This window comes from Diabrotica undecimpunctata, chromosome 7 (assembly GCF_040954645.1).
Source record: "Diabrotica undecimpunctata isolate CICGRU chromosome 7, icDiaUnde3, whole genome shotgun sequence".
In the NCBI taxonomy this organism is placed as follows: domain Eukaryota; kingdom Metazoa; phylum Arthropoda; class Insecta; order Coleoptera; family Chrysomelidae; genus Diabrotica; species Diabrotica undecimpunctata.
Window position 1 is genome coordinate 156,840,550 of NC_092809.1, and position 15,206 is coordinate 156,855,755.

Here is a 15,206-nt window from a genome sequence, read left to right on the forward strand (position 1 = left end):
ATTGTTGTTAATTTAATAGTTGAAACTAGATTCAACAATAACAAAGAAACTAAAAGCAAAAATAAGCAGAATTCACAGACATGTAACAAACCAATAAGGACTATATTGTATCACCAGATTTAATTAATGTTTTCAAAATAATTTTATTATTATTATAATTAAAACCAGTTGGTTTATTATAAACAAATTTAGCATAATAGAAATAAGATTCTTTTAATACGTGAGTTATTATAGCCACTGAGTTATAGTTGGTTGATAAACACTTTTCAATTAAAAAAAAAAAAATATATATATAAAAAAATTAAACCAAAAACAATTGTTGATCATGAAATTGATTATGATTTAAACTTAAGTTATTGTTCGTTATATATATATATTATATTATTTATGTAAGAGATACTTACAGAATAAGCCAATATAGCCACAACATAAAGATACAAAAAGCAAATATCAAACCACTTCGGATCGAGTGGAAATAAAAACCATAAATTTGTATTTATTAATTAATTACAATTTTTATTATAATCCAAATTCTAATATATACAAGTCAATAGAATCTTCAACAGTCCTAAAACAGATAAAATATTTAAGTCATTTATTCACAAAGTAAGAAGTTTCAATTTGTTAGTAAACATACAGTTAACATGGATAGAGCTCGGAAAATAAAACGTGTTAGGAGGTGAAATAGGATATATCTCATAAATAAGAGTTCAGAATGATATAATCTTTAATGGACAGGTAATCTGAAGACAATTCTCAGTGATTCAATATCAAAAATGCTTTCAGATAGCTTTAAAATTAAATAAAAGCAAAATAAAAGCAACTAATTCATGTTAAAATTGGTGTATGTCAAATTTGTTAGTAAAAATTTTAATATTTAAATTATCATTTGTTGTAGAAATTATATGTCAAAAGAATGCTTAAATTCTCTAGTATTTGTTTCAATTCATTTCAAAAGTCAATATAGTTCTCAAGATTTAACAATTTATGAAAATTTAAAATATTTTTTATTTTAATCATAAATGTCAAAAATATACAAAAATCCTGTCAGATCTTAAAAAACATTGTCAAAATGCTTGGAGATCTGGTAAGCAATGAAAAATAAAAGATAGAAAATCAATAGTTACGAAGGGGAAGAAAATTTTTGATTATTTTTCAGCAGTCACAATTTTTCAAAAGTATTTTAAAAAACCTTAAAAAAGTCCTGAATTATAACAAAGTATATTCAAATTACCTTGCCGATAAGAAGCCATCGTTTCTGATTGAATTTTAGCAAGGCCTGCAGATTGGCAGTGTATTTTCCGATAAGGGAGTTGTTGGCAGTCGTCATAAAGAGGTCCACAGCTGCCGGAGAGGTGAGTTTTTGCACTCATTTGAATTCTCGCTGAATAAAGAGACCGTTTGGTGTTTATTTTTGACTGAAGATCATTTAAAATTCATTTTGGGTACTTATAAATATTTCTCAACCATTGGAGAGATAATTCTGATAGTTTTGCGGCCCTAATCCATTAGAAGACGTCACTGAAAGATGCAATCTTTGTTATTGAAGATTTCCATAAAATTTTTAGAGAAGGGATTATCTGAAAGACGAAAGTGAACTGTAATAAAGTTAAACGCAAGTTTTGAAATTTCTTTAGAAATAATCTTACCTTTTTTTTTTTTAAACAGCCTATATCATTCTAAATCATCTTTGTGTTAAAAAAACAAAATAATTTGAAGTCAAGTTCACAAAAATTTTATTATCGCTTTTGTAATATTAACCAAATATAATTCACCGTTTCTTGTGCTTACTAAAATCATTAAACAAAACAGTTAAACTAAAAAAATTGAAGGATTATAAACCTTTGTTTTCGCTCTAAAAAGATAGTAAGTGAGGTTATAAATACTTTGACAGGCAAACGCGTATTAGATCTTAGATCAAGTATTTCTTGTTGCAACTTCACAAAACACTAATTTCATATCCTTACTTCAATATTGTATTACGTCATAAATCTAAATCCATTCATATTATTATTAAACGGTTAAGTATTGGCTTATTTATTGGAAGAATCTTAAATAATTGTTTTATATATTATACAAGATATCGTTGTGTAATATTTAATTGATCACTTGTGAATAATTGCACAGTACATTAAAAATAAAACTTCTTGTGTGGTGAATTTTGCTTTATATAATTTTATATAGCTTTATCAAGCAGTACAGGTCACAGAACTCGCTTGAGTTAAGAGTCTGCATGTTCTAAGATAAATAAGTAAAAAAAAATTTAAATTCAAAATACAGATTTAGAGAATACAAGGTGAGTAGAATAAATGTTTGTCAAATTTTTTTTTATTTTCAGGCGTTCAATAATTTTTATTAAAAGCATTTCTAAACTTAACAATATTACAAATTAATCAACTTAAAAAAAAATTATTTTTATCTTCATAAAGCTAGCCGGTAAATAAGAGCAACTTGTAGTTTTCTTGCATCGAATTCACATATCATAACAATATATATATATATATATATATATATATATATATATATATATATATATATATATATATATATATATATATATATATATATATATATATATATATATATATATATATTCAGAAAGCATCATCAGTTCATCTAAAAAGAACAATATGAAAAAACCAAACATCCATAGAAAAGTTATTATAAGTGTGTGTTTTTAAGGAATTTGGCTAATTTCATTAATCGTGTGATCCACGTAATGAGTACTCCGCTGTAGAGAAACACAAAGCAAAGGCGGAGGTTCTTAACACAATCGGCTGAATTCCCTAACTTGTTCCAGCTAACAAGAATTATGTTGTTTCTTGAGAAAATTTTGGTGTTGGTATCTTGACAGTGGTTTTTAAATGTAAAAGCTTGATTCAGTCTTACTCTAAGATATTTTGGCTCTTTGCAGTGATCCAATAGCTCACCTTACCATCATCAACCGTTTCTTAGCTGCTTGTTTGAGATAAAGCACATTTTATTTTTTTGGTATTAGAAAGTTATTTCTTTAGTACCCTGTTAGCTCTTGTAGTACAGCCGACAATTTCTTTTCTATTTCTTCGAAATCCCTAATGCTGGTAAAAAGAGTGTTAGTAGACCTCTACTAACAATCTTTAATGATTGACTGTGTCAAAAGCAGCTATATATTAGGCAGTAATATATTCTCGTTTCTTTCATAGCAAGAGTTCCCAGCTCTAAATCTAAATTTTTGAGGTATCAGTTTTATATCTGTTGACAGAGACTCGATTGGTTCTCATTTGTTCAAAAAAATTGAAAAGGTAGCACAGTAAAGAAACTGGTCGAAAGTTTATAGCTTCGGTTGGTACTTTACCTAACTTTAACCGTGTCCACTACTTTGGATTTGAGCCATAGCTTAGGTATTTGAAAGCTTTTTTGCATGAAATTATCATAAGTAGTAGCAAATTGTTTCTTTTCTACAATTTTTGGTATCTTCCGTCTCAATAGAATATTCTTTATTAATCCCATCAGATCACATTGTGATATAGGACAAGTCATATAGTACATAAAGCATGATCAACAAATTATATAGGACAATTACATAAAACAAAATCAATAAAATATAAAAAAAAGATATGCGATATATAATATCATCCAAGACGACTGTTTTATCAGTTTTTATTAAAGAAATTGCAGCTAGAAGTTCTTCAAAAGTAAAAAAGTTGTTATGAAAATTACTTTCTTGCCTTAAATCATGTTGTACATGTAAAACACCCGCCTTCCTTACCTTCCCAACGGTTTTCCATTTAGAAAAAGATGGTGTGAAATCTGGTCAGTGTATTTGATATTTTTGATATGTCCTGTTATGAAAGTTCATTGTGAAGGTCACTGCTTTTTTAAAAGTTTCCACGCACAGTGGCTATTATTTTACATTTCTAGTTCTACCAGCAACCGAGGCTGGAAGGCGGTTCTGCCCACCTAGGACCGAGATGTTTCGAACACTTGGGACCGCCCCCCTCATAAAAGAAAAAAAAGTTCTTCCAGCAAGTTTCTTCATATGTTGGTTAATCAGAGAATCCGTTTCCTGATAGCGCTGAAGCAAGACTTTTGATTTATCGTGAAGACCGACTATCTTTTCTATCCGGCAACCAATTGATATGCTTCCTGGATATCATTTTAACGAGTTCAAAAAAATTTTCATAATTTCCTGGATTTGGTTTAAGTTTGACCACTTCTTCATCCAATTTTTTTTTGAGCAATCGGTCTACTTTGCCTTTTTAAAATCACATCTTCTCTTCGTGTCCATCTCTCACTGTTAAAAGAATGTAGTAACTTCTGATCGTGAATTAACTGAAAGTATTTTTGTTGTGTCAATTTCTCCAGGTCTTCCCCAGTCTAGTATGTCTTGATATAACCGCACGTAGTACTGTGAAAATTAAAATCTCCAATTACAATATTATACGTTTAGTAAACGTAGTAGATATTCTAGTGAGAATAAAAGAATATATCTGGTGAAAGAAAAAATACATGAAAAAATTTAAACAATTTCAAAATTCCCAGATGACGATTGAGACTAGGAAAGAGGGAATATTATTTTATGTTAAATATATAAGTATCAATTTTTATAAAATGTTTATTTTCGAAACTATTTACAAAAGTGGATAATTTAACATGACATCTTGCCTGGCCAATTCCAGCAACATAGGATCGTCGAAGAATTTATTGATTGATACATCTTGGCTGAGACCCTTTCTCCTCCTTGTTTTTATCATAAATTCTCTGGCTAAATGTGTAGCTGGTTGAGGTTCAAGTGGTCTAATTATTATGGTTTTATCCAGAGGATCTCCAGGTACAATCTACAAGAATATGATGAATTACAAACAGATTATCGCTAAAAAAAAAATAAGTAAAACGAATATTGTACTGGGAACACACCGCAAATTCAAAATTAAACACTTTTTAGTTGTGGCTTTAATGTATTATATGACAAGGTCTTGTATATAACATGATTTTGAACTTCAATAAATGAATATACATACATATAATGTCTTACAAAATCAATAACTGGCCGAAAGGTAGTGGACTTTATCAATCTTTTCCACTCCTGATACCAACAGTCTCCGCCTATTTTTATTATCAAAATGATATACCTACAGCCTTCTACTAACGCTGCAGTAAATGAAAAGAAAGTTAAGGGTGCGCAAGAGACACATGAAGATATAACATATGACAACATGGCTGCAATTGAAGAAGGCAATTAAGAATTAAATAAATTGAATAAAAGGGATTTAGTTACAATAATTATTGATAAAAAAAGTGTCTTTTGTGATGAAGGTATTAAGATATCTTTGTTGTATTCTATACTTACTAACTTTATAAATATTGGTGTCATTGCAATAAAAATTACTTCTGTTCACGATATTTTACTTTTAATTTGACATATATGTGGATATACACTGGCCAAACAAAGTAGTCAAAAAATATAACCTATTTTACTTTTGAGTCGATTTTTTTGCTCGCAAGTGTAGTTATTACTCATTCTTCTTCTTCTTCTGGTTCCTATCCGTTTCGGATGTTGGAAATCATATTGGCAATCATGACTTTGCTCGCTGCGGCTCGAAACAGCTCCGTTGAGGTTTTCTTAAACCATGTTCTTAAATTCCGCAGCCATGATATTCTCCTTCTACCGGGTCCTCGCTTACCTTTGACTTTACCTTGCAATATAGACTGCAGCAGGGAGTGACGGTGCTGATTTCTCATAACGTGTCCCAGATATTGCAATTTTATGCGTTTGATCGTAAACACAATCTCTGGTTCCTTCTTCATTTTTTCTAGAACTTCCTTGTCATTACTCATATTTGTTCCTAAATAGTGGTAGTTCTCTATTGTTCTATGTAACTATTTTTACATAATAAATGTATATTTTTATTATTCTTTTTAGTAATTACTATGAATTTTATATTCTGTATATTCAATAAGCTCAGTAGATTTATTTGAGGATTACACTTTTTATACATTTTTCCATGAAATTAAATGCATACCTGCCAATGATGGAATACTGAAAGACAAAATGCTTGCCCTTGAGTATGTGTCCTTAGATCAGTCTCAAACCCAAAACTATCGATAGCTGGAATAAAAGCTTTTATCGTGTACAAAGGTGAGCCAGGCACAGGTGCATCTTGCGTAACGTGACCCCTAAAAATAAATATAATATTTGTATTCAGATAAGTAATCATATATATACATATATACATTAATATATAGTGAAAAATATAATATATTACATGTAATATTCGTTATTTATTCAAGCAAGATTTGCAAGAAGGATAAGATAAAATGAGTTCTAGTAGGTAAGTAAAATTGAATTTATGTTTTCATACTGGTTGTGGCTGGCATTTAGAATACAGGAGTTTGGTACAAACATAAATATATCACGTTAGTTATTGTTATGTTGTGCACAGCTTTTTCACGCAAGTTACTGGAAAAGTAATTAGTAGTTGGACTGTTAGAAGGTTGAGAGCGGTTAACATAAGGGCTAGAAGATGTGCTACACACTCCGGTGAGGGCGCAGCAGTGTCCAGATTACTATGGACAAGAATGGATGCATTGTCTCTTTACTAATTACTTGAAAAGTCCATTTTTATCCATTCAATAGACGATTACTTGTATGGGAGGCAAAAAATAAGTGATACAACGTTTTTTTTGTGTTATATCAGTTTTTATATCAAACTTTGATGTTTAATTATAATGATGATTAATATCATATTAATTAGGACAGTTCTTGGCTATCAGTACAGAATTATAGATGGCGTTTTTGGAACAATGAAAGGATAGAATATCATGTAACAATAAAAATGAGTGGCCGCCTTGCTCATCAACTGAGACAGTTAAACCGGATCTAAAATTCACCCTAAACATTAGAAAACTTGAGAAATTGACAATTTCGGGTTGGCAAAATAAGTGATATAACTTTAGCAATTGAGGTGGATGGACGGGGTAACACAAGATGCCGAGAAAATCGGAGTCGGCAACTGGAAAATGCAAGCGAGGGACAGAATAGAATGGCGTAGAAAGCTTGAGAAGATCGAGGCCCTCTAAGGGATGTAGCACCAAGATGATGATGATGATGAACTTTCGCAATTTCACAAATCCTACATTAGGTTTGGTACCTGGTATGGTACTGGATTATGGTTGTTTCTTCTACGACCAAGCTTTAAAAAGTCAACTAGAAAAAATAGACCACGTAGTAAATAAGTGTCTAAGACTATGCCTAGGGGCTTTAAAAAGTACACCAATTGATTGTTTATTTGCAGAAGTAGCGGAAACTCCACTAAAATATCGCCGAAAGATTTTAGCTTCCAATTTTATAGCTAAATTAAGCTCCAAAAAAAGCGACTTAGTCCAAAAAATTAATATACTGTTGACATCGGATCTTACCCACAGTTATTGGAAGTCGAAAAAAAGTTTAACTATTACAGAGTCATATTATGTAATACATAACGTAATAGAAGAAATACACTCTTCAAATATAGATCCATTAGATAGTATAAATATTTACAACATCCATCCAATTAACTGTGTTTTTCTCCAAGATTATTCAAAATTTCACCCAAGAATTAGACAATACATATTTAAGCAAGATTTAGAAAAGTATCTTCCCAGATGTCGCTATATATTCACCGATGCATCAAAGAGTAACAATAAAGTAGGTTGCGCTATATTTGATTCACATAATAACATTAAAAAATCTTATAAATTAAATGAAAAACTAACAATATATACGGCAGAATTAATCGCCATATTAGAAGCTCTTCTATATATAAGTAATATGAAAGTTACAGAAGAATCATTTGCAATTTGTTCAGATAGTAAAAGTGCTGTTATCAAAATAAAAAATATCCACCAGGTCAATAGTAATTATATTTTTACCAAAATAATTACTAAACTTCATGAACTACAATCTCAAAAGATTAATGTATCACTTGTTTGGATTAAAGGGCATTGTGGAATAAAAGAAAATGAAGAAGTAGATGAAGAAGCTAAAATAGGAAGTAGAACAGGAGAATATTTAAAGTATAAATGTCCTCACAATGAAATTGCTTGCCACGTAAAGCTCATATTACTAACAGAATGGAGAGAAATGTATAGAAGCAGTCCAAAAGGAAAATTTTATAAAAACATAGTTACCGAGCCTCCTAGCCAATCTTGGTTCTCAAGACTGTCGGGAAGTAAGCGGTTTTTCTCTGTATTGTGCAGATTAAGGTTCAACCATGTTTTAACTCCGCAGTATAAATATAAAATAAAATTGAGTGATTCTCCTAATTGTACATGCGGAGAAGAAGGTACAACAGAGCACATGATATTAGGCTGTTCTAAAATAAGTAATGAAGTAAAAGTATTAAGTGAAGAAATAACCAAAATACCCAAAATCGCCAAACCATATAACCTAACCCAATTATTAAGTTCAGAAGATTGTACTATTTATCAAATTTTGTATAAACATATTTTATGTATTAGATTAAGTTTATAGCCTATGTTTTTTTTCCCTTCGTGCAAAGCCCTAAGTCCATCCGAGGTCCACCTGTCTCGTCTAAATGCTCTGATCGACCCCTGAGCGTCAAATTGTATCCTAGTCTAATATCCCAAATTATATAAGATAAAAAGATAAGAAAAAAAAAACAAATAAATAAATATATGTGTATATATATATATATATATATATATATATATATATATATATATATATATGTATATATAAAAAAAAGGAACACAACAAAAGGAAATAATTCAAAACAAGCTGAATATGTTATAAGAGAAATAAAAATCTAAGGTATAATTGTAAAATTAGATATATAGGAAATATTTCTTTGTAAAATTAGAGCGGGACTATGATTGTATAGCAAACGAGAAGAAAGCAAGGGTCACTCCTTTAGAGCTTCCGAATAAAAAATAAAAATAATCCCATAAAGGTAAGATGGCGAATGGACAGAGACTCCGAAGCCAATAATGCACAAACACACACACACACACAACTTTCGCAATTTAGACAGGTATACTCCAAAACTATCAATAATTTAATAAGAAGCTTTCCAAATAGTAATGGCACTACTAAGAGCCAGAAAAATTCCTTCCCGTCATTTAAATTGGAAAGTTCGCTATATTTAATTTTTCATTTTTCGTGAAATTTATATATTTTTATAAATAAATGCTCCTATTAAATTATTTGGCGGTCTTATGATGTAAGAAAGTGTTAGTTCAGTAATGTTAAACTCGACAGCCTACAAACAAGATGAAATTAATATCTCATATAGTCTATAAACTATAATTCTAACAGTTAAAAAAAATGATGACTGCATCGGTCGAAGAATTGCCAATTCTCCACCTTATGCCTTCGAATTGTAGCAGAACAGAGTTTATGGCATTAGAAATTTGAAGCCACCAACGAAAAATTTTCTTAAGAGTTCATTATTAGAGATTCGGGTAAGGATCAAATTATTGGGTGCGGTCAGACGACCTCAGCGGCTGGACAGCTAACTAAGCGGTAGCGTTCAGACGCGTCCATCGCAAGCCGATGTTAAACTTACTAAGCGTACTTGATTTCCGCTGGATGAACTCCGCGGTTACTTGGGCATGCGTGGTACTTACAATGGAATAATGAAAGTACAGTTTGATACTGAACGATAATATTTATTGATAGAAGTATTTATGTAACTACTGAGGTTAGATTCGTCGAAACGTCAAACATGAAATTAAATGTCGAGACAAATGCGTTCAGCAGTTTTTGTTTGCTGGATCAAGCCGCTTTGTGCTTAAAGTAAGCCGCTGAGGTCGTCTGAACTCACCCATTGTTTTCTACATTTAAAAATGATCAAATTATGATTTACATCTACAAAATATTCGCAAATATAGTGGCATCAAAACAAGTTTATAAACGATTGTTAAAGTAAAAACATGGTGTGGCCTCAGACGGATTTGCACGGCAGAAGTCTCAAGGCGAAACTGAACCAGTACGAAAATTCCCAGAGAGTTCGAAAACACCTTTCGTGTATCTATGTAAACCGAATTTAGTGGAATGACCAAGTTATTGGAATATTATTCCATTATTATAAGATTTTGGGCCAGCTGGATGTAAACATGTATGACATAGGCCTGGTTTACAGAAAAAAAAAAGTTATTTTTGATCAAGACAAGGCATCCTCTCACACAGCTCAAAAAACTATACCGAAAATCAGTGAATTAAAGTACCAATTGATATAGCATCCACCGCATTCGCCACATTTAGCTCCCTATGACTACTGGCTGTTCTCACATCTCAAAAATTCATGAACAGAGGTTATAGCGGTTATAGAGTCTTTTGGATGCTCACTTGAGGAGTGGTATCTATAAGTTAAATGATTATATACATACTTTTGAAAACGAAAAACAGTAGTCTAATGCGAAAGAAAGATCAATTTCCAAAACAATTGCCTTACCTTCTTTTTGCTAAAACGGTGTACACAGCTGATACACAATCGGCAGGAGCTTGTACTTCAACGAATAAATAGGGTTCCATTAACCTCGGGGTGGCCATCAAAAACGCTGAATATACGACTCTTCTGGCGGTGGGTATAATTTGGCCTCCTCCTCTATGTAATGGTTCGTTGGCTATGACCGCGTCAAGAATTTTGAATTTGGTATTTCTGATCGGTTCTTCACAAAGGGGTCCTTCTCTAGTACCCCACTGAAATCCTTGTACGATGGAATCTTTGACAGAACTAAGGAGACCTTTGTCTACTTCAGATGGAAGTGTATCATCAACGAGAATGTTGGGACCTAAAAATATTACAGTTGAGTCTTTCTCATATGTTGACAGTTGTAAACCACCGGCATTTCATCGCGGTTTCAAGGTATAACGTCAATAATATGCTGATTATAAATATCACCTGTTGGTAAATACATGGCATTCTATACTGTATTTAATTTTAAAAAATCCATATTAATGGTGTTTAAAAATATAAAGTTTATTGTTAAATATTATGTTTTATGGGATTAAGCCACAATTATTGGTTGTGATTGTGATGATAATCACATTTTTAAATAACTAATGTTTGACGTTTCGATTTCCACTCCCGAAATCGTTCTCAAAAAAGGTTTTAATTTAACAAGGTATGGACCTTTTAATAAGGCACTCTAAGGCGGACGGTCAGCTTGCGGCGAATGCGGGCGCGCGAATGCGGGCGCGCGTAAGCCGCTCGCGTAAATCAATTTTCAATATCTCGGCAAAAAATTAGCATACAAACATTTACCAAAGCTTAAAATATTCCGTTTCTATTTGCTTCGTTGCCATTCCTTTGGTGATAAAGAAGTCCAAGAGGTCAGGAATCTTACTGTTGTCTGTCAATTCATTACCTCTCCAGGTGCTATCAATCTGGTGCCTCAAACCGTTCTGGATCGAAATAAAAATACGAAAATAAATTACGATTCTATTGAATATGTTTGCCTGTTCGTCCGTACGTCTGTCTGTTCAGTCTTAGATTGAAAAAAAACTGTAATATGTCTTCCGATTCCGATTCAGGACAGTTATTACGCAAAAATTGTTAAAACTGAAATATTCACTTCCTGTTTTAAAAAAATTAATAAAAACGATAAAAACTCACAAACACCGATAGATACACTTATTTTGACAACGGATTCTTCCTAATATTGTGTTCATATGGGAGTAAACCACAATTGATTGATAAGTACCTTGTGAATGTAATAATTTTTATGTGGGAGAAACCGCAAGATCACTAAGTGTCTGGATTAACGAGCTTAGACGATAAACTCATCAAAACAATGTAGCAGGTTATGGTTACCAATACTAAAAGAAAAAGTCAGCAACAAGAACTTACCAACTAATGGATAAATAGAAGGTTAGAGAAAATAAAATAAAAAGCATAAAATAAAATCGGATCGAATCGACTGGAATCGAATCAAAACAAATCGAATCGAATGCCATCGAATAAAACCGCATCGAATAGAATCAATTGGAATGGCATCTAATCGAATCGATTTCAAACGAATCGAATCGGTTGAAATCGAATCGAATTAAATCGATTGTAATCGAATCTAGTCGCATCGAATTGAATCGAGTGAGATCGAAACGAATCGAGTCGATTATAATTGAATCGATTGGAACCGAATTGAATTGAATTTAACTAAATTAAAAACCATCGCTCCTTGCATAGACGATAAGAAAGCTATACTTCCCCTCCTCGGTCACTCTCGGAGTGCCACATCCCGTTTTTTATATTTGAATTAAACAAAAAATATATTTTTTTTTTCTTTCCATGTACTAAAAAGAGCGCGCTAAAGGGTTTTCTAGAGGTTGTTTCAGTTAAAGCCTCAAAAAAAAGTGTCAGATGGCGGACACTATTTCTCAAGATTGGCACATCTGAAACAATAAAATTCCATCGGATTTACTTAAAGAAAGGGCCCTTACAAGACAATTAACCACTTTTTAGAAAAAGTCGACAAATTAATTTTGAGATGCAAAAATTGGAAAAAAAATCGATTTTTTTTCAATTTTTTCTTCAAATGTGCGCCATTTTGTTTTTTGATTTTAATTAATTTAATTAAAAGTGGTTGATTGTCTTGTAAGGGCGCATTCTTTAAGTAATCCCGTTGGAATTTTTTGTTTAAGTCGGTGTCCGTCATCGGACACCTTTTTTTGGGATGTTAACTTAGGCGCCCTCTACAAAACGGTCTATTCATGGGAACTAAAAACAAAAAAAAATTGTTTAATTCAAAGATAAGATGATATTTAAAAAAAAAATTCATGTTCGTATCTAATAAAGGAGATGAGAAATTTTTTGAGGCAAAGGTGTCTAACCCCAAAAATGTCTTTTACTGGATTAGGCTTAATAAGTGCTTATAATTTCTGTAAAAATTGTGTGCAGAATCAGCATAAACTAAATTTTTGTGTGTATGGTGTATAAACTATCTATCTATAAACAGGTTTTCGCACTAACAAAATGTCCATAGGAAGCTTGCGGAAAACTGCCTACGCAACAGAAATATGGCGAATGTAAACATTAGCAGTGACGCATCGGAACCTTTTGGATCCGATTTCAGCGATTATAATTCAGATTCTTCAAACATCGAGTCTTCAAGTAAGACAGTTACAATAATATTAATATTTAAATATAAAACAAGCAAGATATTCCTTAATATACCCATTTATAAACAAACGTGGCTTAGGCTGTTTTGGAATTTTGGAAGGAAAACATAAAAATGCTAAAGAACTCATAGTTGGACTATGTTCGTGCAAAATAAAGTGGCATGAAAATTTCTAATGAACGAAAGCAAAGGATCTTTAAAAATTACTATTCGCTTAACTAGTCAATGAAAAATGCTTTAATTCAAGGGCAAAAAAAAAAACAAAAGAGAACTTATACCAAAAATCAAAAATCACGTGATGAAAATGGTTGTGACCAAGTGGTACGTAAGAACTTTTTTAAAGACACAGTTTCCATTACAAATTGAAAAATTTCATTAGCACGAAAACAAGAACATGAGACACCTCTTCAAGATGCAAGGAGCAAACATCCACCCCATAATAAATCAAATATTGACGACGAGCCGTATTCATGTGGCTTCATTGAAATGTTTCCAGCATAATAATCCCATTATTCCCGACGAGATAACATAACAAGAAAATATTTTTTACCAACTTTGAACATGTCGATCATGTATCGAGAGTGTTTAAATTCAAATATGGTTGTGTAAACTAATCAATACATTTGTCCTATAGTACTAGTAGTATAGTCCACTACAGTGAAAACCAATGCACTCATATTGAATTCGCTTTGTTCGTTGTTTCCTAAAGTAGTGTAAATCATGGTAATTAGCTCTTCAATTAGCGGTAAGTTTACCTAGTTTTACCTGAAGCTATAAATTGTTTTTGATTGTTTATTGCAACCATTTAAATTTTTGCACCTATGAGTAAAAGTTCATTCATCTCGCCAGGGCTATCGAAGGAAATATAGTTGGTGTTAATTTAGTTATTATTAATTCTCGTAATAATTCATTGTTTGTTTAATTGGCCACAGAGAGTATGAACAAAATACACAGAAGACTGTGTATTTTTTAGAATACTATATTCAGAATAAACAGAATGCAAAAGTTGAATTGGAATTACACAAAAGAAAAGCAGAAGCAGTTAAAAAAACAAAAAGCAAAAGAATCACAGCAAAAAATATCAGAATGAGTCTTTAATCTTCAGAAAACGCTTCCTTTTCCTGAGTTAAGTACAGGTGTAGTTTATTGTAAGAGACAACTTTGGAAGTATAATTTGGGCATGCATGATGAAGTCACAGAAATAGGACACATGTACGTCTGGCCTGAAAATAAGGCACCCAGAGGAGCTCAAGAGATAGCTTCATGTTTAATAAATCATCTTGGGACGCACTTACCTGACCTAACCGAATATCTGATTTTGTATACGGATACTTGCGGGGGCCAGAATCGGAATATAAAGGTGGCTTTCATGTCAAACAATTACCTTCAAAAGTGTAAATCGTCACTCGAAAGTTATAGAACAAAGATTTTTTGTATCTGAACATAGTTTTAATACATGCGATCAAGATTTTGGATTTATTGAAAAAGAGAGAAAACAGCACGAAAAGAAACTTTGTCTTCTACCAGTTTTGTTATTTGTACATACTCCAGCTTCATGTTACGAAGATAAAATAATCCTTTACATACCTGTGTTATCAGGACCAAACGCCCAAATACTTCTAGCAGCAAGCAAATCCCAATCGTACTTTGTTTGAAAGAATTCACCAAGTTTCTTTTTATTCCAACCTATCTGCACGTTTTCGTTTTCTATATCCTCTGCAAGACCCTTCTCCAAAGGTTCAGCTATCATCGTTAACTTGTTCTTTTTGTTCGGAGTTTCAGCAAAACATTTTAAACTTGAGGTTTCTACTACAGTCTCGCAAAACGCTACTACAGGATCAGCAACTAAAATGCAACAAAACTACAATTTTAAAAACGCAATGAACTAATATAAAGTTGCAATGTATTCTGATTTTAGTCTTTTTTTTTTGTTTAATTTGATTTAAAAATTGAATGATTTAATATTAATTCACTCCTTGATATTTTATTTTATTATGTGAAAATAGAAGAGAGACTAGAAAATTTTACAAGGAAACCAAGCAATACACCCAAGGATACATGACAAGATCAACAGTTTGCAAGGACAAAAATGGGCCAATTATCAGTGA

At 31.8% G+C, this 15,206-nt stretch overlaps 1 protein-coding gene and 1 long non-coding RNA gene across 2 annotated transcripts in view; both read right to left on the reverse strand.

The window, feature by feature from the left end:
• Positions 1 to 300: 300 nt before the first annotated feature.
• LOC140447049 (uncharacterized) lies at positions 301 to 1,942 on the reverse strand. Its single transcript, XR_011951560.1, has 3 exons — positions 1,650 to 1,942; positions 1,235 to 1,580; positions 301 to 568 (listed from the first exon to the last, which is right to left on the reverse strand). It is a non-coding gene; the product is annotated as an uncharacterized lncRNA (long non-coding RNA).
• Positions 1,943 to 4,578: 2,636 nt separating this feature from the next.
• Positions 4,579 to 15,206, reverse strand: part of LOC140446060 (116 kDa U5 small nuclear ribonucleoprotein component) — a 31,072-nt gene continuing 20,444 nt past the window's right edge. The window contains exons 11-14 of the mRNA XM_072538578.1: positions 14,686 to 14,943; positions 10,434 to 10,773; positions 6,003 to 6,156; positions 4,579 to 4,817 (exon numbers count right to left, since the gene is read on the reverse strand). Coding sequence (XP_072394679.1) covers positions 4,611 to 4,817; positions 6,003 to 6,156; positions 10,434 to 10,773; positions 14,686 to 14,943 — 959 coding nt within the window. The 3' untranslated portion in view covers positions 4,579 to 4,610. The remainder of the gene's footprint in view (positions 4,818 to 6,002; positions 6,157 to 10,433; positions 10,774 to 14,685; positions 14,944 to 15,206) is intronic.